Consider the following 19,124-nt stretch of genomic DNA (forward strand, 5'->3'; position numbering starts at 1 on the left):
CTTCCTCTGTTGTAATTCAGGGGCATGTGACTAGACCTAAATGGGGTGAGTGTATACCCAAAGCTCTGAGGAGGGGCAAGGTGGCTCAGAGCTAGAGGTCCAGGGACATGGATTGTGTTACCTGGTAATAGGTCACACATTACATATGTGTATATATACACACATACATATGCATACATATATACACATACATTTATGTACACAAACATAGACATATATGTCTATATGTTTATGTACACTTCTGTATATGTATATATATATATATTTACATTTATATATATTGGATCAATAGAGACCATCTAAATCAAACCCCTCACTTTAGAGATGAGGAAACCAAGTTTCAGAGGGGTTAAATGAGTTGCTCAGTCACATAGGTAATAATTAATAATGATGATAATAATAATAATGACTAGCATTTATAGCACTTTAAGGTTTGAAAGGTGTTTTACATATATTATCTCATTTGATCATCACAACAACCCTATGAGGTGGTTGCTATTATTATCCCTGTTTTAAAAATGGGGAAACTGAGGCTTAGTTTAAAAGACTTGCCCAGGGTCACCTGGCCAGGAAATATCTGAGGCAGGATTTAAACTCAGGTCTTCCTGTGCCCTGGCCTAAGACTTCTATCCATTGTGTCATTTAGCTACCTCAAAGTATAAGTGATTACACAAGATTTGAACTCAGGTCCTCTGATTACAAACCCAGCAACATGGGATCACAGTTTTCAAACTGAAAGGAACCTTACAGGTCAGCTACTCCAAACTCCATCCTTATATTGATGCTGAAACCAAGAGACAGAGATTAAGTGATTTGCCTGGGGGATCTGAGTAAAGGACAGAGGGAGCTTCCAGACCCATATACTCACTCCAATAATCTTTTTACTATCCCAGTAGGTGAGATATTTCATCCCACACTTTGGGCTTTGGTAAAGGACAGCAGTCATATACTAATGCTCCTGCCGGGTTGTTGTGGGGATCCAGACAACAGCTAAGCCCTTCCCCAAGTCCCCAAAGGGTGTGACAAGCGCTGAACATGATGTGCAAGTGGAAAAGGAATGAAGAACAATCTCTTGCTGCTAAGGCTGGGTGTTTCCTGGAAGCTCAAAAAGTCGTGTTTGCTTGGCTGTCCATGGAGAAGTGTCTGGGAGGAAAAGAAAAAAACAAAAACAAAAAAACAAGACCAGAGGGAAAAGGGGGAAAAAATAGCAGCAACTGAGGATGATTCTGACTCCTGGAAACCAAAGAGTTTGCTACAAAAAATAGCCTGTCTTTGACCTGCTCCCCCCGTGTGTTTTCCGTAGCTAACCAGTGCTTGTGACCTCTCCCTCCCTGTCATTTGCTTCATTGACAGAGCCACAAGGAAGCCCGCTTCTTATCAGGAGGCTGATATCACCCGGCAGGTGGCCTTTTTACTGGACTTTCTCTCCTGCCCAGGCTTGGGGAAGAGAGGTGGCTCTTTCCCTCAGCAAGTTTGAACCAGCATTGCATCTGAGTTTTTCTGCTCGGAGTTTGGAGGATCCTCCCCTCCTCCTCTCCTAGGAGGTTGTATATTCACAGAGGTTGAGTCGGTCTTGCTGGGCAGAAGCAGAGATGCTAAACAGAGATGCCTGAGGTCACTTAGTGATGGGAAGCCCCATAAGACAAAGGCAGATTTTTCAGATTTCTTCTGGCATATTCCAGCTGCTGCTGATCAGCGTAGCAGGATTTGACTTTGGCTTTCTTTCAAAAACTCAGCCAACGGAGAACTAGGGAAATGAGAAAAAAAATTGGAGGGGACTTTCCATGAGGTGTAGCCGATGATACCATGTCCATTTCCATGGGGCTTGAGGCTGCTCTCTTGTATGGACAAAAGGACAAGAAACAGTGACATCAATCAACGATATTTGGTCAATTCTAGTAAAAATCCAGGCCGTGTTAGGATTCCTGGGCCAGACTGTTTTCCTCTGTGTATAATATGAGCCATCCACTTCAGCCTTTGTCGTTCCTATGTGCCTGCATTCATTCTATGTCAAAGTGAAAGCATTACATCTTTCATCCATCTCTCTGGACCACTAAGAAAAAATAGTAGGGGCTACAAATTCTCATTTGTACACAATCCAAGCCTTACCAAGACTAGAAGTTCTCAAAAAATCTCAGCTCCCTCTCCCCTTACCTCAAATGGTCATCTCTGGATTAGAAGTATGCCAGTGATGTTGTCTAATAATAACCTCAGATCCTATTAGAATGTGGGCTCCTTGAGAAAGATGGTTTTGTTTGTCTTGTGTTCTTAACGTATAGCATAAATGCCTGTTAATTGTTCAGCAAAGTGTGCCCCTGATCAGCATGGGCAGATGTGGAAGGCTGGTAGGCTCTCCATTGAGGATGGAGGGAGGTCTGTGGATCACTCTTAATTCAAAGACCTCTTGCTACAGTCTTCCACTCCACCCACCACCCTGGATGGGGGTGGGACAGTTTCTGTTCCATGGCTTCAGGTGGACAGATTATCCAAGAGATGATTGAGAGACTGAAAATATTTGTCTCTACTCTACCACTTCAGAGCTCGGGATGGAGAACCTGGGGTATCTGGATTCTTGTCCTGACTTCATGATGAACTCATGATGATGACTTTCTACAAGTCACTTCCCTTCATTGAATCTCAGTTGTTTTTAATCCATAAAATGATAGGGTTGGAGTAATGAACTGTTAGCTCTGTTCCAACAGGAGCAGTGTAGGATTCTAAGATTGTAGTAGATATTAACATGTCATCTCCTCCATTAAAATGTGAGCTCCTCCAGGGCAGGGTCCATGTTTTTGCCTTTTTGTATATCCCCAGAATGCCTACTTGTTGATTGACTATCTAAAGTCAGGAAGCCCTTGTGCCAACCAAGGATTACACTCCTGTGAACTCTGAGAGTCGTTACTGAATGATGCTGTGGTAAGTTGTGAATTGTTGCCCACCTTTGCCTGTGTGTAGAGCAGCTCTGGTCCCATGTGAGTCAAGACTTCACCTTATGGTGTCATTGGTCCTCTTTGAAAATGAAAGACAAACAACAAGGGCGAAGACCAGGTCTCATTTTCCCCGGATCCCCCATAGCACCTGGCACCTGCCAGACACTTAGTAGGTGTTTGTTGAATGAATGACAACCAAAATGTGTAAAAGAGCCAGAAGGACCCTTTGGAGAAAGAAGCAAGAGGCAGGCTGCACCCCGAGCATAAGGGAATGAAAGAGAAGGGGGCAGCGGATCACTGAGGTCTGTGCACACTCTCTGCCCCTGTCCCCCTCCCTCCCCAAGACATTACTTCCAGACAGTCTTTGCCCCTCCTCCTCTGACTCTCTCCCTCTCTCTCTTAGTTTTTCAAACCCCTCTCTGTGGACCAGGAGGGAACGAGCTTGAGCCAATTAGTTAATCTATTTTTATAGCTCAGAAGGGGGAAGGCTTTCATCGAGGTGTAATTGAGAAATGTGTTAATTGTTTGCCACTGACCTTTGTCTCTTTTCTCTGCTCCTTGGGGGAGAGAGCCTTTCATGTGTCCCAGGAGGCTCCCTTCCTCTTTTGTCTTAAACTATCAGGGAACCATTCTTGGCAGCTGGGGTAGGGGAAGATTCCTGCTGGGAGGAGCCCCAGCCCAAGCCAGTCTTGCCTGCATCCATTCTTTCTTCCTTCAGCTGCAGAAGGGATATCTCCAGCATTCGAGGCCTTCTTAGAGGGGGAAGAAAGCAAGGGAAGGAAGCACACTTTCTTGCTGCAGAAGCTCACATCTTCTTGGCCTCTAAAATCATTGTCCTCCCTTCTCACCCCTCTGCCCAATTCAGATTTAGCTGCGCATGGGTTTAGGGAACTGACCCTGGAGTCTCTGATTGATGTTTTACTAATAACTACCACTAATGGACATTTCTGGTATGGCTTTGGTGGCATGCCAGATCGTTCAGCCAAGCAGGAGTGACAAGAGAGGCAGGCACGGTCAAGACTCTATCAAACTCAGTTTTTCCAAGGCCTTTAAGGCCTCTCCCAGTTTTCCCAGCTCCTATCGCCTCCCCCTCTGAGATTGCCTTCCATCTAACATACATATATATGTGTATGTGTATATATGTATATATCTTGTATGCAGCTAGTTATTTATATGTTGTCTTCCTTATTAGAATGTGAGCTCCTTGAGTAAAGAGACTATTTTTTGCCTTTCTTTGTGAATCTAGACAATAGCGCAGTGCCAGGAACATAGATGAACTTAGTAAATGCTTGCTAAGTGAATGAGATGGAAAGGAAGAGGGAAGGAGATTATTGGATGCATGCTGCTAGAACACACTGGCAGCCATACTACCTCCAGTCTCAATTTGTGAACATCATGAGTTTTTCTTTGCTTTCCTGGAATCTGACTGCCCATGAGACTTTGCCCTTCCATCACCAAAAATAATGTTCAAATTTAGGATATACATGGAAGAGCTACAACTTCTGGGACCATCAAAGAACAGCTAGACAAGACCAGTCTTGAGTATGTATTCACTAAACGGCTGTGCCTGAGAATCACAAAACCTTCTGCCATCCACTCAGATCCTATGTGACTATTCTGCAGTGAGAGACCAAGCCCTTTTCCTCCTCCGACCATACTTAGAAAGAGAAGGTTTATGAAGGCTGCAGGAGAATGAGTAGAGCTATGAGACTCCACCGTGGGGTATGGAAGTGGTGGAAGAGAATTCTGATTTTGGGAAAGGATGGGGCTTGCTGTAACTCTGTTCTCTCTATACCCGAGGCTTCACATTACCATTCTTATCCCAGTCTAATTCAGTTGTTTGCCTTCTGTTACACTATGAGGTTTTCAGTGATTTGCTAACAGCTGTCTCTAAGAGAAGGAAGAGGGAAGGTGAGCCAATGCAAGGATCTGGAATCTATAAGAGGAAGTAATAGGGAGACTGCAGACCCCCAACCTGTCTTATCCATATCTATAGGGACAACCTTTTCTGAGAAAGGAGAAGGCTATGAGATCTTCACAACTCCCTCTTCTGCCTGCCTATTTACCTCGCTCATCACCTTCAACCCCAGGTGTGTCAGACAAAGTCTTCAGGACAGACTGATTGAATTCCCACGATTCCAGGCAGGCTATCAATTCCCCATCAGTGCCAGAAATGCAGGATTCTCTTCTGATGGTCAATTTCTGTGCCTTTAGAGGGCTTCAGATTCCATCTCTTGGATAGAAATGCCCATCCATTTTTTTTTTTGCCTATCCAATTAAATTTTTCACATTAATGAGGCACTTTGTTTTAGAAAATGCTTTCAACTCAACAGTCCAGTGTGGTTGATTGTAAAAGTATTAGCACACTCATTATAAATACAAACATGAATTCCAGTGCTGGGTAAGCCACTGCTAATTACACTGGGAGGAGGGGGGAAGGGAGAGAAGAGGAAATGTCAGTCAAGTAAAATAACCTGCTCAGAGTCATACAGCTCGTAAATAGCAGATTTGGTATGCAAACTCTGATCTTCTCATGGTATCCAGTGTGCTTTACATTGCAGATAATAAGTGCTTAATAAATGCTTATTGACTATAATTGACTGTAAGTATTTTTACATTCCATCAGGCAGTTAGGTGATGCTTTGGATAAAGTTCTGGACCTGGAGTCAGGAAGACCTGAGTTCAAATCTGTCCTCAGACACCTAGTTAGCTATGTGACCCTGGGCAAGTCACTTAATCTTTGCCTGCCTCAGTTACCTCAACTGTAAAATGGGGACAACAGCACCTACCTCAGAGTACCGTGAGAATCAAATGAAATGATATCTGTAAAGTACTTACCATAGTGCCTAGAACACACTTAGAAAATACATGTTCCCTTCCTTTTTCCTTCTTCCTGTCACTAAATGGTCCCAAAGTATCATTAAAGGCAGCTAATTGGTGAAATGGGCAGCTAAGTGGCCCAGAGTCAAGAAGACCTGAGTTCAAATCTGGCCTCAGACGCTTACTAGCTGTGTAACCTTGGGCAAGTCACTTAACCCTGTTTGCCTCAGTTCCTCATTTGTAAAATGAACTGGAGAAGGAAATGGCAAACCATTCCAGTATCCTAGCCAAGAAAACCCCAAAAAGGGGTCATGAAGAATCGGAGACAACTGAAATGACTAAACAACGACAACAACAATGGGTGCAATAGAATGCTGGACCTGGAGACAGGAAGACCTGATTTAAAATCCTGCCTCAGAGACGTAGTAGCTGTGTCACTCTGGGCAAACCACTTAACTTCGCTCAGTCTCAGTTTCCTCATCTTTGGGATGGAACCGATACAAACATCTCCATCATAGTGTTGTTGTGGGGCTCAAATGAGATAATATATGTCAAGCAATCTGAAATCAGATTGATTCCATCTCAGAATCTTAATTCCATTCATTGCTTTCCTCAAAGCTAAGTTCTGTCGATCCAAGCATGGAGGGGCCCATTCTATCCCCTTGTTGTGACTCTCCTGATCTAGCTGCTAAGGCTCTCCTAGTTTCTGGAGAGCTGCCATGGAGCTTAGGGATGGCTTGTTCTCTGCCGTGTTGCCAGGACTTGGGATGGCTTGATGTTTCTTGCCTCTGGGTATCCCAAAATTGACTTTCCCACCTGCCAAAGTCAGTCAGCACCCTGACTGACTGAGGTCAGATCAGGCAGGTAGATTTGGTGCTAGGCAGAATTGTGAAGTAGGCTTGATTGACGCTCCAAAGGTCTCTCCCTCTTCTAGCCAGATGCCCAGTCTCCGGTTGAGCCCAGCTTCCTAGAACCCTCATATTCACCACAGAGCCTCATCCAGGCCTGCCTTCCCCCTTCAGACCTCCCTGATACAGACCTTTCCTTTCCCCCTTCCTCCCGTTTGTTCTGTTCCCTTAGGGTCCAGCTCTCTGCTTGGTGACAGATCACTAATCTGATAAACTCATCCGTGCTAAAGTGATCATGGAAGCTAATGGGCCAACATGACCCTTCTAAGGTGCCATCTTTAACAGTAAAATTCAGGTGATGTTTTAACCACCAATGACTCTAAGGGTGAGGAATTTCAAGTTTCATGACAGACAGGCAAAGGGAGACATTTTATAGTAGGCTGCCACCTATTTCACCCATAAGAATGGGCCCCTCTGTTACAAGTTATAATGAAGGCACAGATGAGAAATACAAGTATGGTGCAATGAAAAGAATATAGGATTTGGAGTCAAAATAGCTGAATTCAGACCCGAGGTTTACTCTGCCACTCACTATCTATGGGAAAATACCTTGGACAGGCCTCTGGGCCTGACTTTCCTCAATTGTAAAACAAGGATGATGGATTATACAATCCTTCCAGCTTTGAACCTAAGGTCTTATGATTTTATGAAGCTCCTAGGCTATATTTGTCCCAATTACCTCAGGCCATGCCCACCAGAACTCTTAACAACTCCCCTGATGGTAAGTTCCTGAAAGTCAAGAACGCTGCATACACTTAAAACTTCAAAGTTATAACTTATATAACATTGTACCTCTAAGGACACTGGACAGTCAGCAAACTGAGAGGACAGTGCCGAGTTGTTGTTCAGTTATGTCCAACTCTTTGTGACCCTATTTGGGGTTTTCTTGGCAAAGGTATCAGAGTGATTTGCCATTTCCCTCTCCAGCTCATTTTACAGATGAGGAAACTGAGGCAAGCAGGGTTAAGTGACTTGCCCAGGATCACACAGCTAGTAAGTGTCTGACCCATAGTGGATGTGTAAAACTGAATAGATCACTTTACCTTGCAATGCGTTAGGCAGTTCTCTATGTCTGTAAGTTGCAAAAGAAAGTGCTGATCTTCATTGGTAGAGAGAGTCTCCTCACCTGGGTGTTCCCTACCCAGTCCCTTATCCTTTTAGGAAACCCTTTGACAGGCGTTGAGTCTCTCCTCCAGCTTCCTCTCACAAATCAGCCTCAGAACTAGCCCAGACAGGAAGCATTTTGTTTGGGAAAAAAGAAGTCTGCTAATACCCATTTCTCTCTTTCTCTCCACCCCCACCCCTTGTTTTCCTCCAATTAACAGGCTGGAAGGATTATCCTAATGTACCACACTAAGCCATGGAGTATCCTGAAGAGATTTCTCATCTGGTCCGTTTTGCTGGTGAGTGGCATGAAGCCTGATGCTGTAGAAAATAACAGAATTAGCAGAGATGCCAGGTTGCATTACTTATAATGGCCACTGTTCTTGCCCTGTACATCATGCTGGCTTTAGAGGGAAAGAGGGGCCCTCCCTGTTTCCAAGAATTCAGAGCCGAGATGTCTATTGAAATTGGTGAGGCCTTGCCTGCTCTGATCTGACGGCTATTATCAGAGGCCGCTGAGAATTCTCTCTGGGGTATTCTCTCACTGAACAGAGGCTGCAAGGCAAATAGGGGTAGTGTGCACAATGCTGAGAGTACTGGGCTGGAGTCAGGAAGGTCTAAGTTAAAATTTGGCCTCTAAAACTTACTATTAGACCACGGCCAAGTGATTTACCTTCTCCAGAGCTCAGTTTCCCCACATGTAAAGTGATAATAATTACACCTCCGTTATAAGGTATGAGGACCCAACGAGATTGTGTATGGAAGTGCTTTGTAAATTTTAAAAAGCTATGTAAATGTCAGTAGCAATTGTTATTATCATTATTACTATTATTATTATCTTATTCTCATCTTTTTCAGTGGGATTCAGATAGATATGACTCTGGGCCCAGTCATCATCCTGTAATTATTCCTTTATTTTCAATATTGTAAGCCCATTGCACAGGTGGATAAAATAACTGCTTTTTGTAGCTGAACATAAATATTAAGGTGTAAGCTCCTGCCCTATAGGCTCCCTGAAAGCATCCTTAGAATATTTCCAGTAGCAAACAGGACAGCAAGGTTGATATGCACTTTTTCCTACTCCCGCATGGTTTTGATCTCCTTTGCCAGATGTCTGGGCAACTGGGTGGTGCAGTGGATAGAGCACCGGCCCTGGAGTCAGGAAGATTTGAGTTCAAATCTGGCCTCAGACACTTACTAGCTGTGTGACCCTGAGCAAGTCACTTAATCCTGTTTACCTCAATTTCCTCATCTGTAAAATAAGCTGGAGAAGGAAATGGCAAACCACTCCAGTATCTTTGCCAAGAAAACGCTGAATGAGGTTATGGAGTCAGACACAACTGAACAACAAGCTAGATACCTGTATTTCGTGAGTTTTTTATTCCGTGTAACTCGGACATAGAGTGTGTCCAGTGTCTACATCTGTTTAAAATGTTGTTCTCAAATTATTTTTGTTATTGTTGTTTGAAATGAATCGATATTATGTCTGAATGATTATGGCCAACAGCGTGGTCTATGATAATGGTCTAATTCCAGGACATTTTATCAGTTGAGTTGTCCAGGGTATTTTGAGGTCTATATTTGGAATTTGGGTAATTGCTGTCCATCAGTCTATGAAAGATAGTGAGTTTCTGGTATATAATTCTAGTCAGCAGGACACTAGATATTTCCAGACCCACTATTTCCTCACATAATCTACATTTGTCACTAAGTCCAGACTTTTTATGGGTAACCCTTCTAGGGTTTTCAGTGGCAATGACCTGGTCCTACACTGCCTCTGTTTTCATGAACAAATCTACATGACTTAGCCTTTTGTTTGGAGTTTCTTGATGAACACGTTTTTGGCTGGGTTCATGAGGATGTCACTAGGATGGGGGTAGGGGATTTATTCCAGTCTTTGATATCAGACAGTTCATGGACTCCATTCAGAGTCAAACCAACCACTTTTGTTTACATGTAGCAAATCCAGTGGCATATACCTGTCATCAGCATTTACCGTTACTCGGTAAAGTTTTGTCTGCTTATTCAAAAAGTATTTCTGTAGGGTTTGGACTTGTTTGTCACATTCTCTAAAAATGCCCATCAGTCTTCTTCAATCCTCTTCATCAGTACTTATGATTTGCCCACTCTACTGGTCAGTTATTGATGCAGAAGCCTTCCTGGCAAGTAGGATATTGGTATTTCTGACCTGTTCTGGCATGTTTGTTGTTATTCAGTCATGTCTGTCTCTTCCTGTCCCTGTGGACCAACTGTCCACAGCGTTTTCTTGGCAAAGATACTGTAATGGTTTGCCATTTCCTTCTCCAGAGGTTAAGTGATTTACTCAGGGCCGTACAGCCAATATGTGTCTGAGGTCAAATTTGAACTCTGGTCTTTCTGGTCTTTTTGACTCCAGGCCCAGCACTGTATCCACGGCACCACCTAGCTGCCCAGTTCCGGTGTATCTTGCCTCCTTATGGTGCCAAAGCACAAAGGAACACCCTCTATGTCTAGTTGATGACCACACAAGTTTTGAATATTGCCGGCCTGTTGTCTTATGCTTCTCTCTTCCTCCAACCCCAGTCTATTGTTAAGATTCATATGAGCACTGGTTGGAGTGTTAAATTAATCCATGCTGTCACTAGAATCCAATTGGCCTAAGTTCAAGGTATCTGCCAGGCTTTCAAAGCTAGGGTAGTAGTCTCTTTTGTTTGGTGAATCCCTGCCCTGGACCACCAACTCATGATCATTCTCAGCTCCTCGTCCTCCCATTCTTCTTCATCATCTTCTTCCTGTCTTCTACTTCTTTTCTTCTCCTTTTCTTGCTGCTGCTGCTGCTGCTGCTGTTCTTCTCCTCCTCCTCCTCCTCCTCCTCCTCCTTCTTCTTCTTCTTCTTCTTCTTCTTCTTCTTCTTCTTCTTCTTCTTCTTCTTCCTGTCTTCTACTTCTTTTCTTCTCCTTTTCTTGCTGCTGCTGCTGCTGTTGTTGTTCTCCTCCTCCTCCTCCTCCTCCTCCTCCTTCTTCTTCTTCTTCTCTCCTCCTTCTCTGGCTATCTCTGCCTGTCTCTCTATGTCTCTATTTGTCTCTCTGTCTCTGACTTTCTCTGTGTGTCTCTCCCTCTCTCTCTGTCTCTCTCTCCTTTTTCTTTGCAATTGTCCATTGCCCTCCCTACTTTATAACATGGAAAGCAAGTTAGGCTTTGGAGGGGTTATTAACCAGAAAGGATAATTTGATATTGTCTGCATTCATAGAAGCATAATGTACAATATTTGTCACATGGGAGGTGCTTATAAATATTTGTTGATTAATATTATTCAGTACAAAGTTTGTGATAGCCCCACTGTGCTCTGCTCTGGTGAGACCACATCTAGAATATTATGTTTGGTTCTTCACATTTGGAGCTAAATATTTGGAAGAACATCAATCAATAATCATTTATTAAGTACCTACTGAATGACATACACTTTTGTAGGCATCATGGATACAAAGAAGACAGTGACAAAATCAACATAACAAGATTCAAAACCCAATTACATAAAAATGATCTGAAGGAACTGGAGAAAAGAAGACCTAGGCAGTATGGGGATGTGATAGCTATTTTCAAATCTGTATGCCATGGAGACGGAGAGATTAGATTAATTTTGTTTTGCCCCAGAAGGCCCAATTAGAGTCAATGGATGGAAATTACACAGACATAGGTTTCAATTCAATATAAGGACAAATTTCCTAACAACTGTCTGAAAATGGAATCAGCTAAATCATGCAATCCTCTGAAAGTGATCAAGCAGGGGGCATTCAGACTCTGAATAAGACATTGCACTAATTGACCACTAAGGTCTCTGCCAACTCTAAGATTCTCCTAATGGTACAAATGATAAGTACTACAAAAGTTCAGGTCAAATGAGATAATTTATGCAAAGTGTTTTGTAAACCTTAAAGTGCTGCTCTAATGTTAGCTGTTATTATTATCGTTTTTAGAGAAAGAAGTTACTTCAGTCTGGGCTGGGGCAGTGATAGAGGCTTCTCTGAAAGAGGGCAGGCCTTGAATTGGTCCTTGAAAGAAGGGCAGGATCAATATTTTTAATTAACAGAACTAGAAAATTGAACCAGTGGCTGAAAGTGATGTCAATGCTAACCCCAAAAGTGACTTTTCTAAGTAGAAGTTGATCAAAATTGTCAATAACCCAATAGATAGATTTCAGTTTGAGGCTAGCTAGGGAAGTATGAGGGTCCCACCTAGGAATGGAAGCTTATGAATATGTTTAAATGTGGGGTACATATGCAATCACAGAATCCTAGTGCAGGAAAGCGTCAGAGGGGTGACAAGTTCTTCATTTTACGCAAGAGGAAACTGAGGCCCAGAGAGGCCAAGTGGCTTGTTGTGAGTCCCATGGTGAGCTAGTGACACCATCAGAGTTAGGAGCCAAGCCTTCTGATGACTAGTGTAGTGCTTCTTCTATCATGCCAGCTGAAAAACACCCACCTTCCTGGTATGTTTTTCATCATTTCTTCCTCTTCCCTCCAAAGTTCACAAGCTATTGAAAGTCATTGGCTGGGAGGACTTCAGAGCTTACAGGGCAGTCCTCAGAGATTATGGAATTGGGAAATGGGAGGGTACATTGTAACAAGCCCTAATGGACATAGCAGGAAAGTTTAAATTCTGGGTCAGCTCCTTAGCAAAATATATCAGAAAAAAAAACACTTTCCCCTTAGGAAATTACAAAATAAACATATCATTGGCCCCCCATAAACATGATAAGAGATATAGTTTTTTCTCTCACACAAGAGCTTGGGTTTGTCACTTTATATTCCACATCTTACTCCTTCCTTTTTGCCTTAGTAAGTGCTCTTACTCACTACTCCCCTCTTTTTACAAATATCTTTTCTCAGATCAACGTCTTATTCTTCTTTCCTGCTTCCCCAAGAAGCCAGCAATATTTAGGGCTCTGATGACTCCTCTGGGGAAGTCTGTGGTCTCAATACTGAAAGCCATGCTACCCTTCCTGGGCCATGTCCCCTGAGGAGCTAGGAAATATGGCACTGCAGCCAGCTACAGCAAGGTTAATGAGAATGTGTTAAAGTCCACAGGCGAGGAGAACAGATTGAAAACCTGACTGACCAAACCATAAACAGAGGTTAATGATGGATAACAGCCTAATGAGTTAGAGAAGGTATCTAATGGGGTTCCAGAGGGAGGAGTGTGAGGGCTGGTCTCATTTAACATTTTTATTAATGACCAGGGGAATGCACTATCTGATAATGAACTGGGTAGATAGCAGAATTCGAGGCAGTACAGGGAATTGAGCATGAGGAATTAGCACAAATGAGTGAATGTGAAAAGCTTTGCAATGTGGACAGGGAAGAAACACGTAAGAGCAGTGAGCATCCTAATAATTACTGACATTTATGTAGTACCTTAAAGTCTGTAAAGTACTTTATATACATTCTCATTTGAGCCTCACAGCAAAGCTGGGAGGTAGGCATCCCAGCTACGGGCATTATTATCTCCATTTCAATATGGAAATCGAGGCCCAGAGAGATTTCCTGACGTGCCCATGTTCACACAGCTGATAAAGGCCAGAACTAAGATTTGAACTCGTGTTTTCCTGACCAAAAGCTCAATGCTCTTTCTCCTTCATTCCAAGCCTGATCCAGGAAAATGAGTTCAAAGTATGCATTTATTTAACAGCCAAAAAATGATTGGACAAATGACAGAGGAAAACAGAGGGTAGGAAAGCTGAGTCCAAAGGCAATAAACAGCTCGTCAGGACTTGGATGGGCTAAGTTACTGCATAACTGTAATGATCCTAGGGATTGTAAAGGTAACCATATCTCCACTACCAAATACTTACTCAGTCTGCTCCTTGGGCCTGAAATTCTTTTAACAGAGCAGGATCATGGTAGAGTTCAAAGAATGAAGTGAGGAGAGACCTGGATTCAAATTCTACTGTCAGTACTTTCTAGTTGGGTGAACACTGACTGACCCTTAGTTTCTTCATCTATAAAATGGGAATCATAATAACCAGTTTGCTTATCTGACAAAATGGCTAGATGAGATAACTAGACAGGATAATGTATATAAAGTGCTCTACAGACCTTAAAGCACTATAACCCTGTAATAATACAGGTTAGCTCCAGGTTAGCTCCCGCTCTTCTACTTAATGTCTTAGAGAGTGGCTTTAGGTACTAAAAGGTTTAATTCACCCAAGGTCATATAGTTAGTATGTGTCAGAGGCAGGACTTGACTTCAGGTCTTCCTGACTCTAAGGCTAGCTCTTTATCCACTATTCCAGGCTGTCTCTCAAAGTAATCTATAAATATAAGATAATAATAATAATTAATAACCTCATCCACCTAGGGCATCTTGCCATTTGCCCTGATGTTTACCCTTTCTCCTTACCTGGAAAAGTACCCTATGATACTGTCTGGACCACTAGATGCTACATCCCTACTCTGTGGGGGAACTAATCTATTCTGCTTTGGACCTCTACCCAGGGGCAGAGCTATCTTGTTTGCTGAGTGAATGAATGAGTACAAGCTCACTACATCAAACCAGCCCCAGTCCATGCCTCAGATCCCATCAAGTTGTTCACCCTGAGGATCCAGGAATCTTGCCATCTGTGGTGCATGGGTTCTCTCTGTCACTCTTTTTCCACCTCTTACTTTGTAAACAGTTTCTGAAATCAACACTATAATTGCCCTATGGTACCAACTTATCCTTTCTGTGACTTGCCAAACCAAAACTTTTTTTTTTTAGGCAAGTGGGGTTAAGTGATTTGGCCAGAGTCACACAGCTAGTAAGTGTTATGTGTCTGAGACCAGATTTGAACTCAGGTCCTCCTGACTCCAGAGCCTGTGCTCTATTCACAGCACCACCTAGCTGCCTCCAAACCAAAACTTCTTTCCCTCTATACATACATACATACACACATACACACATGTATATATGTATACACACATTTGTATGCGTGTGTATTATTTATATATACATACACACACACACACACACACACACACACACACACATATATATATATATATATATATAGAGAGAGAGAGAGAGAGAGAGAGAGTGAGTGTCTTCACCTATTAGATTATAAACTCCTCATAGGCAGATAGTAGCTTATTTTTGTCATTGTAGTCTCAGCACCTAGTATAGTACTTGGTACATAGTAGGCAACTAATACATAGAGGTAGCTAGGTGATGCAGTGAACAGAGCACTGGACATGGAGTCAGGAGACCTACCTGGCCTCAGACTCTTGCTAGCTGTGTAAACCTGAGCAAGTCACTTAATCTCTGTCTGCCTCAGTTTCCTCATCTGCAAAATGGAAAAAAATGGCAACTACTTTCTAGGGTTGCTGTGGGGATCAAATCAAATAATATTTGTAAAACACTTTGCAAAGCGTGAAGTGCTATACAAGTACTAGCCATTATTATAATTTATTCATTATTATTTTGTCCTCTTCATTAGTCTGTTTTGGGGGGATTGTCTTATCCTGAAAATGGAATCAGAGTTCTGGAAAGGAGGACTTTTAGCATTGGCCTTTATATTAGTAAGAGCTTCTCCTGGAATACTATCCAGGGGGTCGGGTAGAGGATTTATTCCTGAGTAAAAATATATTAACTAGAAAGAGCTATTCCAAGAAGGTCTAAGCAGAAGGGATATGATGAAGAAAAGAGTAAATGAGGCTACACATCACACTAGTGAAAAGTTAACCAGAACTTCCAGGAAGATAGTAGAATGGGGAGTCAAAAAAGGAGCTTACCCCCCCTTATCATATCTTTTAATAATGGCAACGTACAGTCCAATCATAGGTCTTTGAAAAATAATTTTTAAAACATGAAAATAATGAAAAAGTTAAAAAAACCCAACACAATGAAGAAACACTATGGATTAAAAACATCAGAAGTTTAAAAAAACTAGAAAAAAATCACTGAAACATCAACATTATGATCAGAAACACAAAATACTTCTCAAGATATAGAAAAAAGGATATTAAACATACAGAAGGAGGTAGCCAAAAAAATCACAAGAGGAAATAAAAAAGAAACTGAAAAAAGCTAAGGAATCTTGGGATGAGATGATGAAGAAACTCAGCAGTTTAAAAATATGCATTAAAAACATGAAGTGATGAAAAGTAGAATTGCTTTACTGGAGGACAAAATAGCATAAGGAACAGAGGAAGCAGAAAAATGAGCCCAGAAATTAATTCAACTGGAAAAAGAATTGGAAGCAATGCAGATAAAAGTGACAGATCTGGAGTGCAGATCAAGGAGTGGGAAATATGAGAAGTATTAGGCTTCCAGAAAACTGTGAAGAAAACAATCTGACCACTCTATATCAGAAATTTATGCAAGAAAATCTCCCAGAAGCGTTGAAAATTAAGGCTAGCTTGCAAAAAAAAAGATTTCAGAAGTTAGTAAAAGGGAAAAACCTCAAATTCATCTCATGAAGATACAATATTAGAATTCAAACTACAATGGCAAAGATAGAAACAGTGAGATGAAAATAAAGGGGTCAGGAGGAAAAACATTATGTATAGAAATTTCTAATTTGAATTTTGCAAGACTTTTCTATAGCAAAAGGAGTGACAGAAGAAGCTGGAATATGACAAAATTAAAAAGCTTTGATACTTTGATAGATCTGTGACCTTATGTTGACTCAATCCTAAAATAATTTTCCAGCAAAGTTAACTATTTTTTTCTAAAAATAAAGTATAGATATTTAAAAATCAACGAGACTTTAAGTAATTTATAGAAAAGTTCTAGAGCTTCTCTCTGAAAGAAACCCCTATCTTTTAAACATCAATATTCTTCTGATGATATTATAGTGCTACAAGTCATGCAATACTGTAATCTCTAAAGAATTAAAATTGTGTATCATCCAAAGTCATGTTGGACACAGGCCATGTAGTATATTAATTTAATGCAAAAAATAGAGTAAGAGATAACATCAAAAAGATGTAAAATAAAAAAAAGGAGTTGGGCCAGTCATTTAAAGAGAGTGAAGTATACCAAATGGACAGCTCCTCTTTTACACTCATACCAGCATAATGTCAAGAGATCTAGAAGTAGGCCCTCCACCCCTTGTGGAGAATTTATTGGAGGACATGGACAAGAGTTACACAAAATGATATAATGTGGGTAGATTGTAACCTGTACTATTGCTGGAATCTTATTGTCATATCAAATGAGCAAGTGAAAAGTATTTATTTAGTTCACATTGTATTCAAGAAATTGTGCTAAGTGTTGGAGATATAAAGGTAAACAAGGAAAACAGTCACTGCCCTCAAGAAGCTTACATTCCAATTAAGGAAGACAACACATGAAGAGAAGCTAGAAGAGGAGGGGTTTGTATCAATGATGGCATGGGATCATTGAAATATCAGAGTACACTTTGCACAAATTTTATCTTGCCAAATAAGATGACTTCCCCCCAAAACCTCCAGCTGCTTACCATAGTCATACTTGTGGGTTTCCATGTGGTCATCAATCCCCATAGAAAGTATATTCTCAAGTCTCTCCCTTCCCTCACTCTCCATTCTCACCTTACTGGTGGACTAGGCAGCTGTGGTTATACAGTATATAGAGATAAACTCACACATTGTTTCTGTGACAGTAGTAGGAGCTTTGTGATTTTCCCAAGTAACAATTGAGGTGATCGATATCATAACAAAGAAACCCACACTTGATTAATATCCTGCTTTCTTCATGCCTACATAAAATCAACCAGCAAAAAATATATTGCATATAATTTGACCATTAAGTGGTGTCACTCACAAGCCACTGAACTAGTGGTTTTGGCAAGCATCAGTCCACATGCACTGGCTTCTCCTAAGGCTACATCTTTATAGCTCACTAACACTACAGAATCTTAGAGTGTTCTCCCGCCCATTGCTTACAGCCCACATGACTTATAGTGCTCTTTTTTTTTTTTTTTTTAGTGAGGCAATTAGGGTCAAGTGACTTGCCCAGAGTCACACAGCTAGTGAGTTTTTGTGTGTCTGAGGCTGGATTTGAACTCAGATCCTCCTGACTCCAGAGCCGGTACTCTATCCACTGTGCCACCTAGCTGCCCCAAATTAGTATTTTTTTTTGGCCTTTTGGTGAGGCAATCAGGGTTAAGTTACTTATTCAGGATCACACAGCTAGTGTCATGTGTCTGAGGCCGGATTTGAACTCAGGTTCTCCTGACTCTAAGGCCAGAGCTTATCCAGTGCGCCACCTAGCTGACTCCAACTTATAGAACTCTTAAGACTTGGTACCATCGGGGCAGCTAGGTGGCACAGTGGATAGAGCACCGGCCCTGGAGTCAGGAGGACCTGAGTTCAAATCCGGCCTCAGACACCTTACACTTACTAGCTGTGTGACCCTGGGCAAGTCACTTAACCCCAATTGCCTTACCAAAAAAGCAAAAAAAAAAAAAAAAAGACTTGTCGCTGTCCCTTATTCAATATTGATCTAAGGGTATGAAAATGAAATATCAATGTGAAATATTGAAATTATCTACTCTTGATTTGGTCTATCTCAAATAATTTGGAAATGATTCAGTTCTCCTTCAATCCAACTGACTCTGTATTTTTTGTTAAACAAATAATTCACTCTGTGGCCGCAAATATTTTATTGAACCATAGCAAATTAAAATTAGAAAGACATTGCTTTGTCCAGTTGTCTCCTCCATACCACTTCCTAGCCCCTAAATCATGAGAAAGATTAAGGAGGAGACTGCATGTATGGAAGAAAATGTATTCTAGAAAATATATCATACATGTGTATGTGTGTGTGTGTGTGTATGTAATAATCTAGGCTAATATTATTGATGAATATCAATGAACATTTTATATCAAATACTAGCAAACACAATATAGCAATAGTCCCTAAAAAGTATTTATTATGATCAAGTAATATTTATGCCAGAATTCCAAAGGGCCTCTTGAATATTTTTTAAAGTCAATATAATGATAGCTAGCATTTAAAATGGCATTCTAAGGTTTGCAAAGTGCTTTACATGTTATCTCCTTTTCCTCCCAACACCTCTGGGAGGTAGATGCCCCATTTCACAGATGAAAAAAATGAGGCCAAGAGAAGTTAAATGATTTGACTACAATCATTCAGTTAGTGTCTGAGGCAAGATTTGAACCCAGTTCATCCTGATGCCATCTAGTATGCCATCTACTATATTACCTAGCTGCCTCAATATATAATACAATAAGTTATATTGAGAAAGTAATAAATATGATAGAATTATACATTCATGTAATAGAATACTATCATGCCATTAAGACAAAAATATGAGGAATACAAAGAAATCTGGAAAGATATTTATGGGAAGGAAGTGAAGTTAAAAAAAATTACCAACTACGTCAATAAAAGGAAAGAGAAT

General features: G+C 41.2%; 1 protein-coding gene across 1 annotated transcript in view; it reads left to right on the forward strand.

The window, feature by feature from the left end:
- LOC114042653 (heparan-alpha-glucosaminide N-acetyltransferase-like) overlaps window positions 1–19,124 on the forward strand; it is a 354,161-nt gene that overhangs the window by 305,697 nt on the left and 29,340 nt on the right. Inside the window, exon 15 of the mRNA XM_027861344.1 lies at window positions 7,984–8,061. Coding sequence (XP_027717145.1) covers window positions 7,984–8,061 — 78 coding nt within the window. The remainder of the gene's footprint in view (window positions 1–7,983; window positions 8,062–19,124) is intronic.

The sequence above is a fragment of the Vombatus ursinus genome, unplaced genomic scaffold (assembly GCF_900497805.2).
Source record: "Vombatus ursinus unplaced genomic scaffold, bare-nosed wombat genome assembly UNPS02000749.1, whole genome shotgun sequence".
Lineage (NCBI taxonomy): Eukaryota > Metazoa > Chordata > Mammalia > Diprotodontia > Vombatidae > Vombatus > Vombatus ursinus.